This window comes from Cimex lectularius, unplaced genomic scaffold (assembly GCF_000648675.2).
Source record: "Cimex lectularius strain Harlan isolate CLEC.00 unplaced genomic scaffold, Clec_2.1 scaffold64, whole genome shotgun sequence".
Classification (NCBI taxonomy): domain Eukaryota; kingdom Metazoa; phylum Arthropoda; class Insecta; order Hemiptera; family Cimicidae; genus Cimex; species Cimex lectularius.
In genome coordinates this window covers 1022211-1042395 of record NW_019392702.1, presented here as the reverse complement: position 1 = coordinate 1042395, position 20185 = coordinate 1022211, and the positions used below count along the sequence as shown (strand labels likewise).

The 20185-nt window shown below is 34.8% G+C and overlaps 1 protein-coding gene across 2 annotated transcripts in view; it reads left to right on the top strand.

Moving 5' to 3' along the window:
• LOC106672481 (dynein heavy chain, cytoplasmic) overlaps positions 1–20185 on the top strand; it is a 41723-nt gene that overhangs the window by 6492 nt on the left and 15046 nt on the right. Inside the window, exons 9-36 of one of the 2 annotated variants that reach the window (XM_024226197.1) lie at positions 1046–1245; positions 1312–1485; positions 1894–1935; positions 4862–4933; positions 5001–5131; positions 5195–5327; positions 5386–5682; positions 6995–7108; positions 7185–7306; positions 7365–7548; positions 9733–9846; positions 9905–10741; positions 10805–10951; positions 11009–11181; positions 12314–12481; positions 12544–12709; positions 12990–13124; positions 13182–13409; positions 13481–13707; positions 13768–13957; positions 14793–14922; positions 14984–15218; positions 15276–15462; positions 15527–15650; positions 15711–15799; positions 16106–16341; positions 16848–17025; positions 19549–20136. In XM_024226197.1, the coding sequence (XP_024081965.1) occupies positions 1046–1245; positions 1312–1485; positions 1894–1935; positions 4862–4933; positions 5001–5131; positions 5195–5327; positions 5386–5682; positions 6995–7108; positions 7185–7306; positions 7365–7548; positions 9733–9846; positions 9905–10741; positions 10805–10951; positions 11009–11181; positions 12314–12481; positions 12544–12709; positions 12990–13124; positions 13182–13409; positions 13481–13707; positions 13768–13957; positions 14793–14922; positions 14984–15218; positions 15276–15462; positions 15527–15650; positions 15711–15799; positions 16106–16341; positions 16848–17025; positions 19549–20136 (5621 nt within the window). The remainder of the gene's footprint in view (positions 1–1045; positions 1246–1311; positions 1486–1893; positions 1936–4861; positions 4934–5000; positions 5132–5194; positions 5328–5385; positions 5683–6994; positions 7109–7184; positions 7307–7364; positions 7549–9732; positions 9847–9904; positions 10742–10804; positions 10952–11008; positions 11182–12313; positions 12482–12543; positions 12710–12989; positions 13125–13181; positions 13410–13480; positions 13708–13767; positions 13958–14792; positions 14923–14983; positions 15219–15275; positions 15463–15526; positions 15651–15710; positions 15800–16105; positions 16342–16847; positions 17026–19548; positions 20137–20185) is intronic. The other variant, XM_014403943.2, reaches the window with a different exon arrangement.

The window sequence follows — 20185 nt, the reverse complement described above, 5'->3', positions numbered from 1 at the left end:
GTATTTGGTGTTGATTGTTCATGTTTGAATGTTGATTTTTTCTCCCCTATAATAATTAATTTACTTCCTATATTATTTTGAGGTTTTTTCACTCTCGAGTAGAAAATATTGAAAACATTAATAATAATGACACTAGATTGTCTACAAAATATATTATTTTACTTATTCAACAATAAAAATAAATTAAAGTTATTAATAAAAAAAGTATTAGTAGATGATGGGGTTTGGTCTGCGAGTTGGCGAACTCCATCATCTACTATAACTCAGCCAGTCAGGCTACGTTACTTAAAAGGTATGTACACAAAACTAACAAACTACACAACACCATTGCTAACATTTGGTTTAACAAACAATCCCTCACTAACAATATAACCCCGACTTACGCTAAACTTAAATTACAAACTGACACAGTCGCCGCAACAACGGCCATCAAGAAAGCACAAATAACATGGATAAAAACAGAAATACGCTCCCTATACATCAAAAAGGACAGACTCAACAAAGAACTCCTAGACCTACACTTGACTATTAGCAACCTACTCCCCCCAGAATCACTAACAGACTTCATCGAAACCACCCAGGACAACTCAAAAACAGTAACTCAACAAAAATACACAAAATTAAAAAAGAAACTAACAAACCTCAGTAAACACAAACCCACCAACACCCAACACACGACAGCCAGCACCTTCATAAACCTCACGCAAACAAAATTCAACACCAATGAAACAAAACTATTACAAAAAGGACTGAAACACAACATAAAATCCACCAACACAGAACGTTATATAACACAAGCCATAATCGACACAGAAACAGCCATTGGACTACTACCCACGGACATACAAGAGCGAACAAGACACATCGCAGCCACCATAATAGACAAAACAATCTCACAACTTTCTCCGGTACAAACTAACTCAGAAGAAAGACTAGTAAAACCCGCGAGTGAAGGACAGACCCAGTAGTGCCTGTGTGCCGGTTCAACAAAAAAAGTATTAATACATTTTAACGAAAGAAAATATAAAAATGATTTTATTAATAGGTAAAGGATGGGAAAATCATATCGAAGGACAAACATTGAAGGCTGATGGTGACAGTTTCCGTTTGAAGCTCAACACCCAGGAAATATTTGACGAGTGGTCAAGAGTTGTCCAACAGAGGAATCTGAGTGTATCTGGTCGGATTTTCGCCATCGAAAGCACAAGATCAAGGACTGGAAGGGGCAATGTCCTTAAACTTAAAGTCTGTATTTGGCTGTTTTCCATAAAATTTTGTGCAATTAACTAACCATTCTGATGGAAACTGTAGGTCAATTTCCATCCTGAGATAATTACCCTCTATAAAGAAGTAAGGAATCTGAAGGCGTTGGGATTCAGGGTGCCTCTTGCCATTGTTAATAAAGCACATCAAGCGAATCAACTCTATCCATTCGCAGTATCTCTAATTGAGAGTGTCCGGACGTATGAAAGAACTCTAGAAAAGGTAACTTTTTATTATATATTGTTATTTATTTGTAGTTATGTCAGAATTTTTTTGTTTGTTTAAAACATTAAATGCTTTTATTTATATTAGAATACATTGTTCATTTCTTGGCTGAGTGTGAGTGGACTCATACATTTTCTAAACATTAAAACTCAGGCTTGAAATATAACGTGTTTTGTTTGTGCGTTTATTTTGTGCATTATTGAATTAAATTTTGCTTCCATTATAAAACTTTTTGAACCACATTGGTTTTGATATTCCAATCTCATAGGATTTGTGAATTTTATAAATTATGTGAGTGTGTACACATACTTATGAATTTGTCTTTGTGTTCATTTTTGTTTTTGTTAACAAAAATTCTGTTCTAATATTTTGTTTCCGAAAATTAACTGTGACTTTTGATCACAGCTTGTGAACAGGACAGCAACAATCCCTAGTTCGACGCAAAAGGTAGTACATTAGTGTTATACTGTGACAAGAAGAATGTTATATATGTTAAAGCTGGATTTGTTAACAATTAAATTAGACGCTGTATCTGTAATTGATCTGTTTGATGTGGCTCGAAAATAGGTCGTCTGTTAATATCAAAATCTGTAAATTCTCTTCATCTTCATGTACAGTCTTTCCTCCCAGATTTGTCTTCCACCAATCTTTCTCCCTGTTTTCATATTAATGAATTTTTTAATTTAACCTGATATATGCTCAGCTTAACTCTTATATTATAAGTAAGTATTGTACTTTTAAGTAAATATTATTGAAATTAATCTTACGAGTGTGCTTTCATTTAATGCTTTTATTTCAAGGCAATTTTGCTCCTTGAATTATATAGCTTGCGAGCCCAAGTAATTTTGAAATGTATCAAATACATTATTAACAAATTTTGTTTTTAAAAAATCACAGCAACTTGAATCTGAAATTTCCATGGTATGTTATTGTGTTCTTACTTTGAGAAGTATCCTTCATTCAGGTAACAAATATTCTCTTTAAGTGTGATTCTACTGAATGTGAAAATTATAATCATTATTATTGCTTGAATAATTTATAATAATACTGATTATCTCTATTATTTTACTACTGAGATCTGGCCATCAGACACAAAAAAGCAATAAAAAACATGATTAAAAGAAAGTCGCAGCATTAATGGGAGTCTTCGTCTTCTAGAGATGCATACAACTTTGCATTTTTATGAAAGAAAACTGGTTTTATCCAAAGTTATACTTTCTTGAAACCATCAGCATGTCGTCAGTAAGAGTGAAGGCCTGTACCTCTTAGTATATTTTTAGTGACATGTTCTACATATTTATATCCTAGAACCCTGGGTCTCCACAGGAGCTCTGTTATCATCTGATAACTTGTTCTTGGGTTAAACTTAGATTATTGGTGCTTAATATAGGGCACATTGATTAGTGGACAATTCCTTTTTTGCTTTAGAATCATGGGCCTGCTTGTAACCTTTAGGCATAACAAATAATCTGGATCTCCTCTCGATGTGGTCAGGATGAAAAACAAATTCAATTGTTACTGCCAAGCTTTTGATCTATTTCAAGATGATAATTGGGCAACGCGATCTTAAATATCTCTACACATTGGCATAATTAATTTTTTAATAGATGGTTTCAAATTCCTTTGAAGATTGATTCAGCCCCAACATTGCCAAGAACTTTTTCATGTCAATAGTAGTGTTACAGTCCTTGGCAATGTTGAGACAGACAAGGGGGCAACCAGGTTGGTGGGTCACGGAGTTGGACCAAACCTCTTTTGGTAATTCTACACTCCAAAATATCAGACACTTCTTGTGAATAGGCCCTGGTTTCACAAAAAAATATAAATAAATTAAAAGTTGTATTTTACTGTTTTTTAATATTTTTATTTTGCCGTTCAGTTTTCTCAAATCATTTATGAATATATCATTTTACAGCATTTTGATTGCAATAAAAATATAATAAAAGCTGTCAAAGTTTATCAATAACCAAAACATTTCTAAATTTTTGTTTTAAAGTAGCTAGGTCATAATTTTTTTTCCGGAAAACTAATACAAAATTCTGTTTAAGCACCTCTAGAGACCTTTACATTTAATTTTTTGTTTGGCTTTAAATTAATCGATTTTTTGACCCATAAAATTTTCCAATTGTTAAGAACATGACATTCCGCGTGACTGACATTCTTAGCAAGCTCCAACATCATATTTCCCATAGCCTAGGAGAGACCGATTTTCGTGGTTGATAATTTGTTTTAAAGAAATTGCCAAATGTTTTAAATTAAATTAATTAAACATTAAAATCGGACTCTTATTTCCTTTAAAAAAGGTTAATTTCTAACATAGAATTTTCTTATTTTGTGTATTTTCTTACAGAAATGTTTTATACATTTTTATAGTACATACGTCTTTAGAAACCTGCTGTGAAAAATTCATTGTAAAGTGTTTTTATCCATCTTCGAAAAACACCCATTGGATATTAACATAATTCTATTCATATTTAGCTTTTTCCTTGTCTGGTGGTTTGCTGGTTTATTTCAAATGAGATTATACTTACTATAGGTCAGTCCTAAATAATTAGTTTTTAGTTTTAATTAGATTTTCCAGAATTTTTCCTGGTATAGATAATTGGATTTTGCCAGGTAGGATGCTGAACTCCACCACTTCACTCCTAGATTGTGTGATGGCTCAGGAGGGAGCAACGGGCACAATTTCCGAGATTCTCTTTTGTCGAATTACTCTCCTTAATAAATTACAGATATTTAAAAAAAAAAAATTCAGTATTAAATGGAAGCACTTCTCCCCCCCTCCAAAAAAAAATCTCACTGTTATTTATTCTTTATTAGGCTGAGCAAATGGGTAAATTGAAAAATACTACTGTCAAGCTTGCTGAATGAACAGTTAATATGTGAAAAATATGCTTCATAACTGATTAGTGATGGTATTTTAATTTTTAATTTTTATTTTTTACTGTAATTTTACCTTGCCATGAATTAGAGAAAAGCACAATGTGCTTGAAAATAACCATTACCCTTTTAGTACACAAATTTGCTTGCAATGCATAATTATCTAACCTACTATGCCACATCATAATTGATAAATTGTGTTAATTGTTTTAAATAATTGATGTTTTTGTTGGTTTACATTGTCTGAAATGAATATACAATTTGTAATTTATTTACATTGTATGTTTATTTGTATTAATGAAATATGAAAAACATCAATTTTTGGAGGAAAAAATGGTTGCATGCTCTTAAGCAGATACATATATGTAATTATTGCATGATATGTTTTTTCTACAAATAGTTAAAAGAAAACCCATCAAATTTGTATAAAACATTCGAGAATTAATATTTTAATTTTTTTTGGTTGGGTATTTTATAAATGTTTTCATTTTAGCTTGAAGATAAAGCGAGTATTATCCCTCTTGTTGCTGGTTTACGAAGAGAAATGCAACAGTTAATTGCTGAGGTAAATCTTGAGGTTACTATATTTACTATCCCTGTTATTATCCTATTTATATACTTAATATGCTTAGGGTATACAACTGGTCTGGGAAAGCTACAAACTTGAGCAGTACGTTCATAGGTTTGCTGAGCAAGTCTGTATTTTCCAAGAGAAGGTAGAGGATCTTTTAGTTGTCGAAGAGCAACTTGATGTTGATGTAAGGTAAGTAATCGCATTGGTTTTAATTATAACAGATTTTCTATAAAAACATAAATACATTTTCAGGTCTTTAGAGACTTGCCCTTACTCCGCAAATACTTTTTCGGATATCCTTTCCAAAATCCAACGAGCCATTGACGATTTATCCCTGAAGCAATACAGCAATCTTGTTATTTGGGTGTCGCGGTTGGATCAAGCTGTGAGAGATACACATGGTTACATTTAAGAACACTGTAATTTTATATAAATGTTTTAAGGTTGAAAAAAATTTGAGCAACCGGCTACAAGCCGGAATTGAAGCATGGACAGATGCACTCGAGGGCAAAGCCATGGGCATTGATCTTTCAATGGACACCGATGCGCCTGCAAAACCTATTCACGCGCCAGGTGGTGATCCATCGGTTGGCGTGCTAACTCACGAAGTCAGGATCACAAACCAAATTATGTACCTTTATCCGAGTTTGGAGGAAGCTCGATTTTTGATAATGCAGCAGCTCTTTTCTTGGCAAGCAGTGGTGACTTGTCAGACAAGATTGCAATCTTCACGATATCAGGTTCGTTTTTCTCTTTATTTAACAATCTACTCTATTTTACTTGTACAACTGTAAAAAACAGTACTGTAAAAACATTTTTTTAAATTCTATCTTTTGTCTAAATTATCATTTGTGAGTGGATCTCGTATGAGATAACTGCCTCAGACGATGCCCCTGTTATATAACCCTTGCAGCCCCTTGTTTCCAATTTTCATAAAACCTGTTTTGATTTTACATTTCTAATGGTTATTATTTTGCTTTTCTAATTTTCTTTTATAATGCAGCAACTTAAACAATCAGTTATTTTGTCATTATGTGAGAAGTAAATTTCTTTAAAAAAATTATTTACTGTAAATATATTTTCATAAAAAACTTAAAACACACTAAGTTCCAACTGTTTTACAAACTAATTAGTACAAACTATTTAAACAGTGTAATAATAATTTATATCAAATAATAAATAATAATTTTATTATTAAATTATTATTTCACTAAAGTGATTAACTTCTTGCCCCATTGGAAATAACTATTGAACAAGAAGCTCTCCAAGAGAAGGGAATGGAAGATTTGAAAGATAACTTTTTACATCGTTTTTACCTTCTTCATTTCACAACTCTTACTAGTATGACTTCATTTTAAAAAAATTAGCAAAACTAATTTAAAAAAATTAAAAAACCTGAAAAATAGAAATAATTTTTTTATTTATTTACCATTATTTATCATTGTAATATAATTTATTTAAAAATTAAATTACTTGCAAATTAAATGAAGAGAACAATTCTTAAATTTTTGGAGATTTGACTGTTCAAAACCCTGAAAGTTTCAGAATATTTTAGCATGAAAGCTGGTTTCACTCCGGATCTAAAATCTGCTTCAAAGTGGGAATCCATGAAAATGGGAGAAGATTAATAGCTAACAGAAATGGCCTGGGTCTCAAATCAGACCTGTGGCTCAAGATATGTTCAAATAATTTGCATTGAAGCTATAAAAAATAGTATTTCTGATAATTTTCCAATAGGCACTGCCTAGATATTTTATCTACATTTTTAAGGAATCAAATCTAAATTATTGAGGAAATTTAATAAAATTGTATAACAAATCTATAAAAATCAGCCCAAAGAAGTGTTTTATAAGCCCTAAGAATATGTAGCAGTTGTAGCAAATGTCCTTTACTCTGACTGAAATTAATAAGTATATGTACCAAAAAAAAAAAATTATATTAAATTATTCAGGCAGAGTATACATAATTATTTTAATTTTGATGCATTGTAACAAGTCTAAAAAGAATATTTAAAGAATGTGTACAGTGTAAAGGAAAATAATATCTTCGTAGGTCGGTTTGGATATGTCGATGTCACAAACATACAGAGATCTTCTAACAAAACTTCCACAAAGCTGTCAACCTCTGCTTCATGCTTACGATTCAATTGATCATAAAGTTAAAGAGGTAATGTCCACTTACATCTTTATATAAAAACATTTGTACTATTTTATTATTATAATTTATTTATTTTTATTTTAAGGTGTTTAATTATGTCACGGAATGGCTAAGATATCAATCGCTTTGGGATTTGCAGTCCGATATGCTTTACAGCAGACTTAAGGAGGACATCACCATATGGATGAGATGTCTTAGCGATGTCAAGTATGCTTGAAAATCTTTAATGTTTTTGTAAAATGTATTTATTGTTAAAATTCAACAGGAAATCTCGAATGACATTTGACACTTCTGAAACAAAACGAGAGTTTGGCCCTATAGTCATAGACTATGCCAAAGTGCAGAGCAAAGTTGCTCTCAAGTATGATTCATTAGAAAAAGACATTCTTGCTAAATTTGGAGCACTTCTAGGATCAGACATGTCTACTTTCCATGCACTCATTTCCAAGGTATGAATCACAAATAATAAAATCTTTCATAGCTAATAATTTAATTGGGTAAAGAAAAATCATACGAGGTGCTTAAAGCCAGAACGTCCCTACCTACCGATCTGACCATCAGAAATTCAGGCCTTCTGACATTAAAAATTCACGAAAAAACATGATTAAACTTAATTAATTAAAAGGCAGTGTCAGTGGGCCAGATTGACAGACATGTTCTCGTGTATCAAGGGTGCTATTGATGGGTGGCCCTCGGAGGATGTTTTATGTTTCTTTGTGTGCAGCTGAATTAGCATAAATGTATAGTTTGAGAGGGCTGTTGGCCATTGAGTATTTCATCAATCCTCAATTAGTTTAGTAGAGGAGTGATGGAGGAATATCAAATATTCAACCGCACTATTGAGTGTATAGGATGTAAATAGAAAAGAATGCATTTAAGAGTGAGTGAGTGTCAGTGGGTTTGAGTCCAATGGCGTTAGCGGCTGAAATGCAAATAAAATAGTCCCTGTTGCCCAAACTCTGTGGATAGAATATACTTTCCTAAAGGTAGATTGGGGATGAGGCCAAGAAGACAGAAACAACATTTATTTTCTTGTCGAGCTTTCGGCAGAATATATCGCCTTCATCAGGACTTCGAAAAAAATCGTTATATTATATGAACAGGTACATGTGTGTAGATAACGGATAGCCGGTGATCTGTGGATAGATCGATAAGACAGGTGCCAACCCGAGTGCCAACACCTGGGGTGGGATATTCTCAAGGCCTGACAGCAATTTTTTTTCCCATTTATATCAATGATCTGCCCGACTCCATCCAGTCCTGTAACTATCACCTATATGTCGATGACTCCCAAATATACATATCCTTCCACCCTTCTGATCTTCACTTGGCCACTCTCAACATCCAAAAAGACTCCATCAACGAATGGGCCCATAAAAATTCCCTAGTCTTCAATCTGTCCAAATCCACTGCCATAATTATCGAGTCCAGGCAACTCCTCAATTCCCTCCCCAGCATCCCACCTCTCATGCTAAATAACCATCCCATCCCCTTCTGCTCTTCGGTTAAAAACCTAGTAGTCTTTGACCAAAACCTAACCAAATTTCACACTTCCACAACCAAGGTTCTCACATTTCCAAAATTTCCCACCATTCCATTGCCTCCCTCTGCCTGTTTCGTCGGTCCTGCTTCTCTTACCTTTCTCCACCTGCAAACTCCTTGTATCTTCCCTTATACTTCCCTTCTTCGATTATAGGTGTTTGGCATACGGTGGTCTCTCGGAGGGGGAGAACGCACGATTGAAGCGTATTATGAATGGTTGCATAAGATTTGTGAACGGCACCCCACGGGGATCCCGGGTGTCGGGGTTGTATTCCCAACTTTCCTAGCTATTCCCCTCCTTCCGTACACAGTATTTTCTAGGTTGCTTTCTTTTCCAGTCCATCCACACTTGTCGGCCTCCATACATCATCCAATCCCTCCGATTCAACTCCTCACATCTCACTCGTAAGACCCGCTCATCCCCAATCGATCTTATCCTTCCGCAACATACGACCCGTACCTTCGAAAGATCCTTTCTGATCCGAGCCCCTAAACTCTGGACCTCCCTTCCCCTTTCTATTCGTCACGCTGCCTCCTTTTCCTCCTTTAAATCCCACCTGTACAATCACCTCCTCTCCCTCCAAGCAGAGACCTCACGTTAACATTTGTTATTTTTGTTTAATATTTTCGTATTTTTTTCTTCTGTCCTGCCTTATTGATATACATTGTGGCAAGATTTTTTTTTTTTTTTTTTTTTTTTTTTACTTCAAGAACTTCCTTTATTTAAGTTCGAAGAAGAATTCTAGTTGACATTGATCGTCTTCCGTAGTTTAAACTGATGTATTGGATCTTCTTGAGGTCATTTTAGGTCATTAAAATGACCTCAAGAAGATCCAATACATCAGTTTTCCTTTATTTAGTTCATGTAAATTATTCTTAGGGGACACCAGTCCCAGAATAAAGTTATTTTTCTTCTTCTTTCTTCTTCTTCAATTTATTGTAAATTAAATAAAACGAGGAATTCCAGTGGGTACGAGAAGTAATTCTGTATACATGGGTGTTTGTTCATGCATGTGTAAATCAGTTATCATTAATAATTTAATTAGTTAATGGTGGAAGTCTATAATCTAATGTTTACTATTTCATTATAGTCAAGAAGCGAACTGGAAAAACAATCGATAGAAGCTGCTTCTACTTCTGATGCTGTTTGTTTCATTACATACGTACAGTCATTAAAGCGTAACATGAAGACGTGGCAGAAACAGGTTTTTGTTATTATTATTTAAATTGTAAAATTTATTATAAATTAATTAAAATTGATAGGTTGAAGTTTATCGAGAAGGGCAGAGGATACTCGAGCGGCATAGATTTCAATTTCCTAACAATTGGCTGTATGTTGATAATGTCGAGGGTGAATGGAGCGCTTTCAATGAAATCATCAAACGCAAGGATCTCTCCATACAAGCACAGGTTTTAAGTTTACAGCAAAAGATGGTCGCAGAGGACAAAGCCGTCGAAGGAAGAACGAACGAACTTTTATCCGATTGGGAACACTCTAAACCAATCGAAGGGAAACTCCGCCCAGATGAAGCCCTCATTCAGCTGCAAGAGTTCGAGACGAAATTCTCACGGCTTAAAGAAGAAAGGGACAACGTGGCCAAGGCAAAAGAAGCCCTCGAATTGCAATACACCGGAGCGAGCTCGAGCTCGGAAGAACGAGTTCTCGTCATGTTTGAAGAAATGCAGGATTTGAGAGAAGTTTGGTCCGAGCTCTCAAGGATCTGGACACAGATCGATGAGATGAGGGAGAAACCTTGGCTTTCAGTACAGCCTAGGAAACTGAGACAACAGCTAGACACCTTGAGCCAACAACTCAAAGAACTACCGGCAAGAGTCAGGCAGTACTCGAGTTACGAGTATGTTAAGAAACTTCTTCAAGGCTATTCCAAGGTGAACATGCTCATAATTGAATTAAAGAGCGACGCTTTGAAAGAGAGACACTGGAGACAGTTGATGAGAAAATTGAGAGTAAACTGGGTCCTGTCTGAAGTTTCATTGGGCCAGGTCTGGGATGTCGATCTCCAAGCTAATGAAAATATTGTTAAGGACATAATTTTAACTGCCCAAGGTGAAATGGCACTGGAGGAATTCTTAAGACAAGTAATATTTTTTATATTTGAAAATAATATTAATGTAATAATATAAATTAATAATTTCTGGTAGGTTCGAGAATCTTGGCAGAGTTATGTTTTGGATTTGATCAACTATCAGAACAAGTGTCGTTTGATTAGGGGCTGGGATGATTTATTTACTAAAGTGAAAGAACACATTAATTCTGTTGCTGCTATGAAACTCTCTCCTTATTACAAGGTACTGAAAGAATATTTTCATATTTAACTTTTACTAAATCGAGCCAATCCTTTAAAGGTATTTGAAGAAGAAGCGATAACATGGGAGGAAAAACTAAACAGGATCAATGCCCTCTTTGATGTTTGGATCGACGTGCAGAGAAGATGGGTTTATCTAGAAGGTATTTTCTCCGGAAGTGCTGATATTAAAACCCTTCTACCTATTGAGACCTCAAGATTCCATAATATCAGGTAATTACAAAACTGCAGCTTGAAACATCAGACATAATTAATTAATTTTTTATATTAAAAATAATAAAAACATTGAACTTAATTCTGGGGCTTAAAGCTCTCTTGAATAACAAAACTATTAGGCTGGTGCAAAAATAATGCAGGTTTTAAAAAGGCAGTCAAAACTATTTTTAATTTTTATAAAATAAAGAAAATTTATTCAAAATATTTTCCTTCACAATCTATACATTGCCAATGTGTAATAAGCGCTTTTATTCCGCTGACATAAAATCTTTATTTCGACTCACAAGGCGTTTTCGGCTATGCTGCGCTTTGTTCTCTACAAATTTAATCCCTCAATGCCTAAAAAAGAGGAAGTCTGTAGGTGATAGGTCGGGTGAATATGGAGGGTGCGGTAAGGTTTCATATCCTAAGAACTTAAGTTTTTACAGGGTAGGCATTGCAATATGTGGCCCTAGCATTATTGTGAAGAAGAATTGGCCCCTTCTGGTTTACCAATGCTGGACAAAGTTGTTCCAGTTTCCTGTGCATTTTGTCAATTTCTTGACAATATTTCTCCGATGTGATAGTTTCATCATAATTCAGGATATTATAGTGAACAATCCCAGCAGTACACGTACACCACCGAATAGTCATCATAACCTTTTTTGGGTGCAGATTTGGATTCAGAAAATGTTTTGGCGCTTTGTCCTTGACCGACCACTGACCTGTTTGCTTCCTGTTATCGTATGTCATCTATATAATTCAGAAATTAAATATAATAACTATAAAATAATTATAATTAAAAGATCGCTTCATGCTGCATCATTCCAGTGGGTAACCTCGCTATAGGGGAGGTGGGATTAGTAATTTTAATTAAGGGTTTTACCATCACTTACATCCATAATTTTGGAAAAATGGTGAATGGAGTTTTGTGAGGAAATTTTTTTTTCCATTTTTAGACCAATTAAAAGAAAACTGTAGTGTTCCCAATTTTCTTAAGTGTCATTAAGTTTTTACTTTTTCCATCAGTATTCATTCATTTTTAAACTAATTTAATATTTTCTTAAATTATTTTTATGTTTTACTGCAGAAATATGTCATACTGCAAAGTTCTCCCAAAAACTAGAATAAAATTTTTTTTTTCGTTTAGTGCTGACTTTTTGGGACTGATGAAGAAAGTCGCAAAATCCCCAATGGTAATGGACGTCTTGAACATCCAGGGTGTCCAGAGGTCGCTCGAACGTCTGGCAGACCTCCTGGAGAAAATTCAGAAAGCATTGGGCGAGTACCTAGAAAGGGAAAGGATGTCCTTCCCAAGGTAAGTTGTACATTTTGTCTAGATCAAAACGAGTAACAATAATTCACATTGGCAATTTGAAGGTTTTACTTCGTCGGTGATGAAGATCTACTGGAGATAATAGGAAACTCAAAAAATATCCCAAGGCTGCAAAAACATTTCAAAAAAATGTTCGCTGGAATCGCTGCTATCTTATTAAATGAAGACAATACGGTCATTACAGGAATCGCATCTAGAGAGGGAGAGGAGGTAAATTTATTGTTTTAATTAAGAAAAAATGAGGGCTTCTGAAAATATTTCCTTTTCATACTGGGATCTACACTTAATTTTGCTCAAAGGTGTTTTGTCTTTGTGCCACGTTCAGTGAGGAACTATCGGTGCAGAGATGGCATAAAGCCAAAATGCATTTGAATGATCTCAAAACCTGCAAGTGTAGACAGACCGAATGCCGGTTCAACATGTGTTTACTGATTTGCAGACCACATCCACAATTGCATTTTTTATTTTATTTTGTGATTGATAATTTCAGGTGATTTTCAATAATCCGGTTTCAACAGTTGACAATCCGAAGATCAACGAATGGTTAACCTGCGTTGAAAAAGAAATGCGATTGACTCTCGCTTCGTGCCTTTCAAAAGCTGTTGCTCATATAAGAACTTTCAAGGTAATAAGCTTATGATCAAATATGATAAAATGTATTTTATGGATTGCATGTTTATAGGAAATTGAACCGGCGACTTTCATGGAATGGTGCGACGGCTACCAAGCTCAAGTTGTCGTTCTAGCCGCTCAGATTTTATGGTCTGAAGATGTCGAAGTTGCTTTGAACGCAGGTGGTGGTACAGGGTTGGAGAACGTTTTAAAACAAGTGGAAAAAACGCTGACCGTCCTTGCTGACTGCGTTTTACAGAAACAACCTTCTCTAAGAAGGCGAAAACTTGAAGCATTGGTTTGTACAACTTCAATAAAAACAGTATTTGTTTTAAAGCACTAAGTTAAATTTAAAAAAAATGTTTATAGATTAATGAGTTTGTTCACAAAAGGACAGTTACCAGGAATCTGATTCAATACAAAGTTACATCACCAAAAGCGTTCGAATGGCTCTCACAGATGAGGTTCTACCTTGACGCCTCTCAGACTGATGCTTTAAATCAGCTCTCCATACAAATGGCTAACGCTAAATTCCACTATGGGTTTGAATACTTAGGTGTTCAAGACAGGCTAGTTCAAACTCCCCTTACTGACAGGTAAGTTTTCTAAAAAGAATTAATTGTAATAATAACTCAATTGTGAATTAATGTCGACAGGTGTTATTTAACAATGACCCAAGCTTTAGAGTCAAGGCTTGGTGGTTCTCCATTCGGCCCGGCAGGTACGGGAAAGACAGAATCTGTGAAAGCGTTGGGCCATCAACTAGGTAGATTTGTCTTGGTTTTCAACTGTGATGAAACATTCGACTTTCAAGCGATGGGAAGAATTTTCGTCGGCCTCTGTCAGGTATCGTATTGCTACTGTATTGCATAATAGATTGTTTAACCCTTTTGGAACTGCTTTTTGGATGCTAAAACCAGTTCCCGTTATCCCCCTGCCTGATTTATTTTGAATTATACATCGTATTTCAAAGCATTTGCACCAGTCCTGTTCAAAATTTGACAATACATTCCTTGGATAATATATTTTGCAACAGAATAATTAAATGTAAGGAGAAAAAGTTGTATTTAATTGAAAATTTTTTTACTCAAAATATCTTCATTTTGTATTTGAAAAAACAATGACCAGAGTGATAAAATACACATCTTTTGGTCGGAAGCGATATTCGATAATTGTTTTGTAATATGTGCAATGCTCAGGCTTATAAAGTCAGTTGACCCTGTCGACCCTTTATGACCTTTTGTTGCTGTCTAGTAGAGAGAAACCACAGACAAACGACTATTTCAACTACTATCATAAAATTGCTCTTGTCCAAGCATTTTTTTTTTGCCACAACCGCCCATTTACGATCGTCCGATGTGTACTAAGCCTGAGTCAGTTTGCTCAAAGATCTTGGCTATACATGCTTCCTAACAGTTGCTAGCCAACTTTTACATGTTTCTCAATTTTTTTTTGTCTTTTTAGTTTATGTACAGTTTTTAATAACTGATCCTGATTGTTCTCAACACAACCAAATGGAAAATTTAACCAAAAATGTGGTCTTAAAAGCAAAGAAAGAATTATACTTTAACAATTCTAATAAAAAAATACACAAATATTATAAACTTTAAATTTTAAAATTTGATTTTTAAAGTGATGTTTGAATTACTCACAAGCTTAATTTCAATTTTGTTATATTCAGGTTGGAGCTTGGGGCTGTTTTGATGAATTCAATAGATTAGAAGAAAGGATGCTTTCTGCTGTTTCACAGCAAATTCAGACCATCCAGGAAGCCCTTAAATCTCAGATGGACTCTGCTTCGAAAGACTCAAGTAAAGAGCACCGACATATCACATACAGTTTTACTTATACTAATTGCCTATTTATTTTCAGCATTGAACGTTGAACTGGTCGGTAAACAAGTCAAAGTATCTCCAGACATGGCGATATTCATCACGATGAACCCTGGTTACGCTGGACGTTCCAATTTACCGGACAACTTGAAGAAGTTGTTTAGATCACTAGCGATGACCAAGCCTGATAGGCAGCTTATTGCCGAGGTGATGCTGTTCTCACAGGGCTTCCGCTCTGCCGAAAAGCTCGCATCTAAAATTGTGCCATTTTTCAAGTAAGACGATGTTTTGTTTTTCTTTTTAACAACGAATAATGTAAATTTATCCGTCAGGTTATGTGATGAGCAATTATCAAACCAATCTCATTATGATTTTGGCTTGAGGGCGCTTAAATCTGTCCTTGTGTCGGCTGGTAATGTAAAACGAGATCGCATTCAAAGGATTAAAGAGAGAAAAGAAGGTGCTGGTGACACTGGATTAGACGAGACATCTATCGCAGAAAATCTCCCCGAGCAAGAAGTATTGAATTCTTTTATTTACATTAGAAAGATAAAAAATTTAACATTTTTCTCATATTTTATAGATTTTAATACAATCTGTTTGCGAAACAATGGTGCCAAAATTAGTCGCAGAAGACATCCCCCTCTTGTTTTCATTGTTAAACGATGTATTCCCTCAAGTTCAATATACCCGAGCCGAGATGACAAGTAAATAATTAATTTTAACATTATTTGAACAAATATTTATCATTTATTATTAATTTATAGAGTTGAAAGAAGAATTAAGAAAAGTTTGTCAAGAAGAATACCTAGTTTGTGGAGAAGGAGATGAACAAGGTGGCCCTTGGATGGAAAAGGTAACTATAATATTAACTGTAGTTAATAATAATTTTGTTGCAATCTTTTTAACTTAAACTTCAATAAGTTAACAAATGTAGCCTGTCATCTTGTGATTCATTATTAAAAAATATGTTAAATTCTATTGCAAGCAGTATCGTGGGGAAACATGGATAGAAAAGGTATTGAGAGTGTTTATGTGTCTGTAATTATAATTTATTAAAATTATTAGAAAATCATCCCAAAGTTTGAATTGTTTTAACTATTAGTTAATGTTATTGGTTGTTTATATATATGTATATATATATATTTTTCTTTCAATAAAGGTACTTCAGCTGTACCAAATTTCAAATTTGAATCATGGGCTCATGATGGTTGGCCCGTCTGGCTCTGGCAAATCATCGGCGTGGAGGGTGCTCTTGAAGGCGTTAGAGAGGTATGAAGGGATTGAAGGCGTGTCGCACGTCATAGATCCAAAGGCGATGTCCAAAGAAGCACTTTACGGCGTGCTCGATCCGAATACGAGAGAATGGACTGATGGATTGTTTACACACATTTTAAGGTAAGCAACAAGTATGCGACAAATGAGTGTATTTATTAGCATGATTGATACTGGATGCAAGGATACGTTAATAGGTACAGGAATTAGTGTGAATTAGAGAAACCATTCGTTAGAATATTTCAGAATCTCGATGGGCTGTTTCTAGGCTTAGTCTTATGGTATGAATGAAAGGAGTGGTCATCTGTGGAATATTCATTACCCCAGTGGCCCTTGATTTGTTCTTAATTGTATATAGTATGGCATAGGAAGAGATGAATGAGTATTTATTAGCATGTTAAAAGTAGTTATTGGTGAATGAATGAGAAAGGTGCAGATGTGTCCCAGGTCTTTGCAACCAAGCATTGAATACATAGAGTAATGTGAAGTGGAAAATGCAGAAATATTATAAATGCAGAGAGGAAAAATGTGTTCTGGCTATGACCTAACGGTTTACCAAAAAAAAAAAAAAAAAAAAAAAGTATGCCTTATCCATAAATTTTAATTACAAATCTATTATTTCATTTCAGAAAAATCATAGACAACGTAAGAGGAGAAATTAACAAAAGACAGTGGATTATTTTCGATGGTGATGTAGATCCCGAATGGGTTGAAAATCTCAATTCGGTACTCGACGATAACAAATTACTTACTCTTCCAAATGGTGAAAGATTGTCATTACCACCAAATGTTAGAGTTATGTTTGAGGTAAGTAAGATCTCAGTATTGGATATATGGATAAGTTTTTTTTTACTGTTTCCAAAAAATCCGACTTTCAAAATACAAATTTATTTTATTTTTAATCTAAAACATGATTTCCTTTGTTTTCTATGCTATATGCCAAAGTTCTGATAGTAGAAATATCCTATTTTTATAAAAACTGATAACTTGGATGAGAAGAAATCTGTAAGTCCGATTTTCATTGTTTTTGTTCAAAAATTCCTTACCTTTTAGTTGGTTGTCTAGTCAGTAAAAATTCATGCAAATAAAAATCTGAAGGGCAAGTCTGGAGAGTATGATGGAAAGGGGGCAACTGTTGCCAGCCTAACTTGGTGATTTTATTGGGCTGGTGCAAAAATAATGCAGGCTTTGAAAGACAGTCAAAACTATTTTTATTTTATAAAGAAAATTTATTCAAAATATTTTCCATCCACTCTTTGTCGACGTGTAATAAGCACTTATTCTGTTGACATAAAAATCTTTATTTCGCCTCACAATACAGTCTTGGAAGGCATTTTTGGCTTAACTGTGTTCTCTAAAAATTTTATCCCTCAAAAAGTGCCTAAAAAGAGTGGAAGTCTGAGAGGGGGCAGTAAGGTTTTATATCCTTAATCCTCAAGTTTCTGCAAAGTTGGCATTGCGGCATGTGACCTGGCATTGTCGTGAAGAAGAATTGGCCCCTTCTGGTTTACCAATGTTGGATAAAGAGATTGCAGCTTTTTTTTTGGGCTGAATTTCTTGGCAACATTTCTCTGCTTTGATAGCTTCCCCGTAATTCAAGATTAATTAAGGTTTTTAGTTGAGATAAAAAATTAATGGCACGAGCAGGATTAGAACCCATGATCTTCGGCTAGATACGCTGCTGTTCTACCACTTAAGCTATCTAGCCGAAGATCTTGGGTTTGAATCTCGCTCGTGCCATTAACTTTTTTATCTCAACTAAAAACCTAAATTAATTGTAAGATATTACTTGGTCAAGCGGACCACGAAACTAGTGAAAATAATTCAGGATATTATTGTGAATAACGCCAACGGTAGACCACCAAACAGTCACCATAACCGTTTTTGGGTGCAGATTTGGTTTCGGGAAGTGTTTTGGCGCTTCATCCTTGTCCAACCACAGACCTCATCGCACGTGATGATTTGATTGTGATCATTTTGGTGAGGCAACAGAAGAAATGTGCGTGTTTCTTTGGGCTTTGGTTAGTTCCAGCGGTACTTACTTATCGAACTTCTTTACTTTACCGATTTGCTCCAGATGGCGAGCAACAGTTGACTGCTTCTCTTCCGCAATTTCCCATTTTGTCTTATGTGAATTTTCTTCATCAACATTTTAAGTTGATCATTGTCCACAACGGAAGGCCTACTACGACCTTCTCTATCTTCGAGATTGAAATCCTGTATTGATGTTACATGCGATTTGAGCCACACTTCACCCAAGTTTAAATGTACACAAATCAATTTGATGAAAATCTAGTTTGGACATATTTAATTCCTCAGGCCCTCACTCTTATAAAATTTAATATAAACTAAAATGTTTTGTATAAAAGATAACAATAAAATTAATTATTATATTCCATAATTTAGATTTGAGGATTTAGTTTTGTTTACATGACAAGCACCTGAGAAAATACATTTTTTTTTTCAAAAGTGCATTAATTTTGTACCAACAATAGTTGAGTTTATGTGAGGCCTGGCATCCTCTGCCCAAACATGATGTTGTTACTAGCCCTGCCGCCCTAGCTGGGCTCAGCATATTTCTGCTTTAAGGGTTTGGTCGTGTTGTAACAGTTCCCAATAAATTATTCCATTAATATCCCACTAGATAGATGTCTACCCGATGTTTAACATTTTTGTAAAGGACCTACTCATCCCAAGACCTAATAAGGAAAATCTCTTCTGGAATGCAAGCTAAGCATTCTTCCTTGTTCCTGAAAGATATCATGAAGAACCCATGCATTAACATAATCCAGAGATCAGATTCTTTCTATAGTTGTGCATTTATCTGAAATCTCTGATAGCTCTGCTAGATTTAATTCCATCGTCTCACCTTTAAATCCATGTCGGCTCAAGTCCTCATCCTCCAATGCCACTTAAGTCGTTGCTTCTAAGGTTATAAGCCTTCCACAACAAGGGTGTTTTTTTTTATTTGTTTCTTTTCATTATGAAAACAACCACTGTTGACATGTTCAGTTTATTTCAGTCATAAATTTTGGGCACATTCTCTAGGCCTGAAATTGAACTTACATAGCAAGCATTGTCTCAACTAAATTTCATCTGCTTCCATGTCGCAATTTATTCTAGACTGTCTTTACAGATCAACTTTACTTTCTTAATCCTTTTAATAGAGTATTTCCCATCTTAGAGCTAACAGGGCCTAGCAGGTAATAAAGGATCTCCTTTATAAGAGTGAAAGTCGAAATTAAAAAAAAAAAAAAAAGAAAACTTATGTACATACTTAATAATAAGATAATAGTAAAATAGTAATCTTAATTATTTTGGTTTTACTAGGTTCAAGATTTAAAATACGCTACTCTTGCCACAGTTTCAAGGTGTGGCATGGTATGGTTCTCGGAAGATGTCCTTTCGACTGAAATGATCTTTGAAAATTACCTTCTTCGACTGAAGAACATTCCATTGGAAGAGACCGACGACGATTCTTTAGGTTTTGCGCCAAAAAAGATTCAATCGGAGAAGGAAGAAGGTGTTTCACCTTCGATGCAAGTGCAAAACGATATCGCAAACATACTTCAATCGTATTTCGCCCCCGGAGGGTTGGTTGTTAAATGCTTAGAGTACGCTATTATTCAAGAGCACATCATGGATTTGACAAGGCTCAGAGCTCTGGGCTCTTTATTCTCAATGTTGAATTACGGTGTCCGATGCGTCATCCAGTATAACCAAACGCATTCAGACTTTCCCCTTCCTCCCGAACAACTAGATCGGTACATTCCGAAAGTGTTAGTTTATTCCTTGCTATGGAGCTTCGCTGGCGATGCAAAACTAAAAGTAAGGAGCGATTTAGGAGATTTCATCAGGTCGGTTACAACAATACCACTGCCTCCACAAATCCCAAATACGCCAATTATCGACTTTGAGGTAATTCAGTTCATTAATTCCTTTAAACAAAAATATTAAAACAATATTT